At 34.4% G+C, this 5,801-nt stretch overlaps 1 protein-coding gene across 1 annotated transcript; it reads left to right on the top strand.

Annotated features, from left to right (window-relative positions):
- Window positions 1–864: 864 nt before the first annotated feature.
- LOC118043838 (rhomboid-like protein 15) lies at window positions 865–5,537 on the top strand. Its single transcript, XM_035051928.2, has 13 exons — window positions 865–1,027; window positions 1,528–1,693; window positions 2,087–2,390; window positions 2,751–2,783; window positions 2,895–2,986; window positions 3,096–3,169; window positions 3,516–3,610; window positions 3,688–3,757; window positions 3,991–4,169; window positions 4,725–4,782; window positions 4,885–4,941; window positions 5,103–5,177; window positions 5,261–5,537. Exons 1-13 carry the CDS (start codon window positions 1,004–1,006, stop codon window positions 5,264–5,266), a joined length of 1,233 nt encoding a protein of 410 aa, XP_034907819.1. The 5' UTR covers window positions 865–1,003; the 3' UTR covers window positions 5,267–5,537.
- Window positions 5,538–5,801: the final 264 nt, after the last annotated feature.

Below are 5,801 nucleotides of genomic sequence, written 5' to 3' on the forward strand. Positions count from 1 at the left end.
TCTAAGATTATCATTGTCTTAAATAAATGTTTATATTTTAAGTTGATGCTCAATTTTGTAAGCATATATTTTTATTATATAATTAAAAAATTATTAAACTTAATATAGTTCATGACATGTGTTGTTTGGGGATTGAGATCAATCTTATATGTCATTGTCTCAATAATTTTTTTTAAAAAACTTGTCATCTTAAAATTTTGTTCAAAGCTAGGCTATATTTTTACCAGTCTTTAAAATTACATTTAAATCATTAAAATCAATCAATTTAATTTTTATCAACTCTTATACGGTTTAGTTGGAAATTCAAATTAAGCAAATAATTAAGTTGTGATGTCTCAAATTTAGCCCATTAAGCTAATACAGTCGAAACAATTTTCATGCTCTTAATATATTTTTTGACATTTAAAAAAATTTATTTTACCGGTGTAAGAGCGCATACCAATAAACTAGTAGTAACAACAGTAGCGCAAATATTTCCCTTTTCTTCTGAAAACATTGATGAATCAAATTAACACAAAGCCAATTGCTAATTTGTAATTTTAATTGAAGCTGAACTCATTAGAAGAAAAGGGAGCCACTGTTATTGAAGTTTTTTACATCATCTTTTGGTGTGTGTGTGTGTGTGTATAGAGATTAGAAAGTATTTTTTAAAATTTTTATTTCTTTTAAAAAAAATTAAATTAATATTTTTAATTTTAATATGTAAATATTAAAAATAAAAAAATTATATTAAAATATTTTAAATTAAAAAGACTTTTAAAAAACAAACTATAAAAAAATCAAGCTGCCACGTAACACATTTTGAGGAATTATTTTGTAACTTCGCCTCGCAGTCTTTACCTTAAAGCAAACGCAAGAAATTTTAAACAATAAGACCTGAGTTGCAATATGTCTAAATCACAAGAGTCAAAATATAATTTATCCAAAAGAACTCGATCCATGCTATTTTACCGATCCAAGTAATTAGATCTAAACCCGAAAATTTGATTTCCAAGTCAAGAAAATGAGACCTAACATTGTCACTGAGGTAAGCTCTCCTCCATCTGTCTTCTCTTTTTCGACTCTAAATCCTTAATTTTCTTTTTTGAGTTTAGGGTTTTCTTGTTTCAATTGAGATTATGAAAATTTGGGGATTTCGCTTAGCTTTTTGTTGATGATAATGTGGTAATTGAGTATAGTTCACTGTTTAATTAGTTCGTTGGGCTTGATTGAGAATTCTCTACTTTTTCCCCTTTGATTTGTGAGGAATTTATGCAAATGAAGTTCATTTTGTTTTCTTCTTTTGTAAAAAACGAACCAGTAGATTTGATAGCTTAAATGACTGATGCTCCGATATAATTTGTAAATAAATGAGGGGAGAACATGTTGATGTTGTGATGCAATCTATTTACTTCTTTCAAAAGATTTCCTTTGTCGAAGTAAGCAGAATGTGCAGTTCGATACAGAACTAGTCAGGAAAGCATTCCGGATCATGTTTATTATGGGTTTTATTTATTTAGTAACAAGGTTGGTGTTGTAATTTTTCAGGCGGGACTGCAAACGAGAGTGGGACAATGGTGGGAAAGCATTCCATTCCTTACTTCTGCGGTTGTGGTTGTTTGTGGCGTTATATACTTGGTCTGCCTGCTGATTGGATATGACTCGTTTTACGAAATATGTTTCCTGCCAACTGCTGTTGTATCCCATTTTCAGGGTATGTTTGTTAGGTGATGCATTTAATTCTTGATAATGAATTAATGAATTATGATCAACAGTGGAAGATATTTTTGAAACCATGTTTAAGGTCATGATACCATGGGAAAATTAACTTTTTACCTGGCCTTGGTCTAAGGAGGAACCCTTTTAGCCCTGAAATCTGCACTGGTGCATTAGGCAACTATACCGTGATGCCTAACTAAACAACCATTTCATTCAATCTGCCTATAGTTTCAGGTTCCTTGTAGGCTTAGGAAGAAAGGATCAAAATTTTGATTTTTTTTCATTTGATGCCTAGATGTATGTTGTCACTTCATCCTTATCTTAAAAAAAGGGATTTATCCCATACTTGTGGTCATTAACTTTGCATTCTTTTTTTTTTCTTGTGCAGTTTACAGGATTTATACCTCAATTTTTTTTCATGGTTCACTCCTTCATGTTCTGTTCAACATGCTGGCTCTTGTACCTCTGGGTTCTGAACTGGAGAGAATCATGGGATCTATCCGCTTGGCGTACCTGATAATTTTGTTGGCTACTACCAATGCAATATTTCATCTTTTTATTGCATTGTTGGTGGCCCACAATCCATTTCACCCATACCAGTATCTTTTGGATGAGTGTGCAATAGGCTTCTCTGGAATTTTATTTTCTATGATCGTTATAGAGACGAGCTTGAGTGGAGTGCAGTCTAGGAGGTTGGTTCTTATTTATCTATTCTTGCTGTGAATTTTAATTTCACTGTGATTATAATACTCATCACTTGTCATTATTTTGCAACATCACACTAGCACATAATTAGATGTGTTAGTGCTCCTGTGTGGATGCATAGGAATGAGGATATCCTTGTTTTAGTATTTAGTTATCACTGAGTAAGTATTATTGTTGATTATTCTTGAAGAATTGTAGTTTATTTTTACGTGTGTGGTCATTATTTTGACTGACACGAGGAGTTTTTGGTGTTTTGATGACAGTGTAATCTAGTAAACATTGTAATTGATTTATGTATTTGCTTGGTGCATTCTAGTGATATGCAACTTCATTATTTTGTTTTGCAGTGTGTTTGGTCTCTTCAACGTTCCTGCTAAGTGGTAAATATTGTAACTGCTTCAGTATTGTGTTATTTCTTATATTTGAGTTTCTTTTCTCTTCAATTTTTTATGTTTAGTTAATGATGTGGCATAATTAAACACATGCTACAGGTATGCATTTATCTTACTGGTAGCATTCCAGCTTCTTATGACGAATGTGTCTTTACTTGGACACCTATGCGGCATTTTGTCCGGATTTGCATGTATGTAATCCTTGTCTCAATTTGAAGGTTATACATATTTCTTCATACTTTATGTTGTACTCCACATAAACAGACAATGTGATTGGATTTCTATCCTTTTACTTGTCAGATACCTATGGGTTATTCAACTTTCTTATGCCAGGAGCGTCCTCCTTTTCTGCTATTGAGGCCTCCTCTTGGCTTGTAAGTACACTACTGGACTGGCTTCTGATGATAGACAGATTTATTTCCCAGTTCTTTAATCAGACTGTTATGGTGTATTTGGCTGTTAGATTACAGAGAATCTGACAATTCTCACTCTGGCACACTTCTATCCCAACTTCTTGAGGGTTCTGGCCTTGTGAACTTGTCCTTTCTGAATTCCTTCTTTGATTGTACCTCCACTTCTTTTACAATTTCTAGTTACAAATAAGTGGGTAACTATATGTTGGTGATGTGTTTTAATCAGTCATATTTTATCCTTCACCTGTGTATTTACATATGATTTACGCATTGTTCTAAGTGTGATCTATTCATTTATGACCTTCAGTCCTCCTGCGTGAGGAGACCTAAGTTTATTCTGTGCACTGGCGGGAGTCCCACAAGCTACATCCCGACATATTCAGGCCAAAACACTACCTCCAGGTAAATTCTGCTTGCTCCATGGTCCAAGGAAATTTTAATCTGAGAGGATATGTAACTTGATAAATTTTATTGAACAGTGGACTATTATCTGGAAATATTTGGAGAAATTTATCTTCATGGATGCCACAGAGGGAAACATCTGCTCAGGTATCGAGTTATATTCTTTTGAAAGTTTTTATCTTAATGTTCAAGGTAAAGATGCAAGTGCTGATTTTTGAAATGGTTATGATTCTTGTTAAATATCAATGGGTGTCTCTGTATACAATGGACAGAAGAAACATATGATACATCCTAATCCTTTTTCTTTGATCCTGGAATTCCTGGGACTTGTAGATAGTTTTTATATTGTAACAACTTGATTAAATTTCTTGTTCACACAGGCTGGGCAAGACTTTAGGTTCCCTGGAAGTGGAAGGGCTCTTGGTTCTGGCCAAAGTGAAACAGTGCCTGCTGTGAATTCAGATTCAAACCTGCAGGCTAGACTCTTGGATAACAGCAACCCAAACCGTTCATCACATTTGGGGGTAACTGCTACAAGAGAGCCACCATTAGATGGAAGGTAGTGGAAACTATTCTTGCATGCATGATGCATCTCAAGTTAGAGAACAGAAGCCTGCCTAGCCCTGTCCTTGTGATTTTTATTTTTTTTAAGAAAATTGTTGATTGTTTCCCATCAAGAAAATGGATATAAGTGTCCCCAAAGGAAACCAAATTATTATATTGAATATGACCATGTCAAAATCTTTTGTTACTGTACTTGTCTGAAGTTCAAAAAAAAAAAAAAATGTATGGTAGCTATGCTAGCATCATATTTCAAAACTTATGCAATGCTCTAGATCCTGGCTATGGTCTTGATTTATTTGGCTTCCAGTGATTCAAGTATTAAAGAGTCTAGCATGCAACAAACATCAAAATCACAGCTTCTTATTCTACTACTACAATAGAACACACATATAAAGCCTTCTATTCGGGTACAAAAATATTGTATTTCACGAAAATGATTCACTACCTACACTTTCTATGCTTCATACCATGTGGAGTACCTTATCCACTTTTTTTTAGTGATAAATCATATGCGTTCTTCATTTTTCTGCAATCCTTCCATGGTATTCAGGAGGTCAGTGGTAGATAATGCTGTTGGTGCAACTCCAGGACACCCTGCACTCCATCAGGTTTATTTCATTTATTTGGCACTGTGATATTATCTCCTATTTTTTTAATGGAAATTTCTGGGTCTTAATCATTTGTTGTTTTATGGTTTCTCTTGATTGCAGGATTCAGCTCCTTCCGAGGAGCAAATCCAAAAATTAGTATCCATGGGTTTTGACAAGGTAAACATGTCTATAATTGTGCTTTTCTTTTCGTCTAGTGCTTTTGCAGTTTGTGTGGATATCAAATCAAAATGTCAAGGTTAACTTAAAAAAATTGAAAAATTTGAGAACCAAAAGAATCCATATAGTGTGCTGATACAAATGCCTTGTTATTGGTTCAGACACAGGTAGAAGTTGCAATTTCAGCTGCTGATGGAGATCTTAACGTAGCAGTTGAAATTCTTATGAGCCAGCAGGTGTGTAAGAGCTGCATTGCTTATGGTTCTCATGATTGATTTGTCTTGTACGAGCCCAAATAAATGTCATGATTGATGTGCAGGGATAATTTGTGAAGCAAACCCTATCCATTGATTCTTCGAAGAAAGATCCCCCATGGTTGGCCTAATACACTACTCCTTCAACAATTGCGATGTCACGAGGCAGCAGTCTACTTTTGTAGCTTTCAGACGGTAGGGTAGGAAGGAGAGGATTATTCAACAGGAAAAAGAAGAAAAGAAAACAGTTTACTAACTTCTGTTGAAAGAGAGTGTAAGAATGGGTTGTAAATATGTTGTTGCCAAAACCTTGAAATTCAATTGGAAAACAGTTTACTGTCATTGTCCTTGGCACTCGGTTTTCCATTCGGAACAACCGAGTGCCATATGTAACATCCTGTCACGCTGCTTGATTGTTCTAGGCTTCTAGCTGTCCCCACTAGTGAAGGAAAGTGATGTGACTCCCTCAATGACGTGGTACGAAAGGCAAATTCTAGAAAGCTAAAGATTTAGGTTTGAGAATTAAGTTTGATAGAAGAGTGTCGAGATTATTGAAATGAATCTTTACTCAATGAATATCGATTAATAAATCAGAGGAATAAAAAA

Source organism: Populus alba, chromosome 6 (assembly GCF_005239225.2).
Source record: "Populus alba chromosome 6, ASM523922v2, whole genome shotgun sequence".
Classification (NCBI taxonomy): domain Eukaryota; kingdom Viridiplantae; phylum Streptophyta; class Magnoliopsida; order Malpighiales; family Salicaceae; genus Populus; species Populus alba.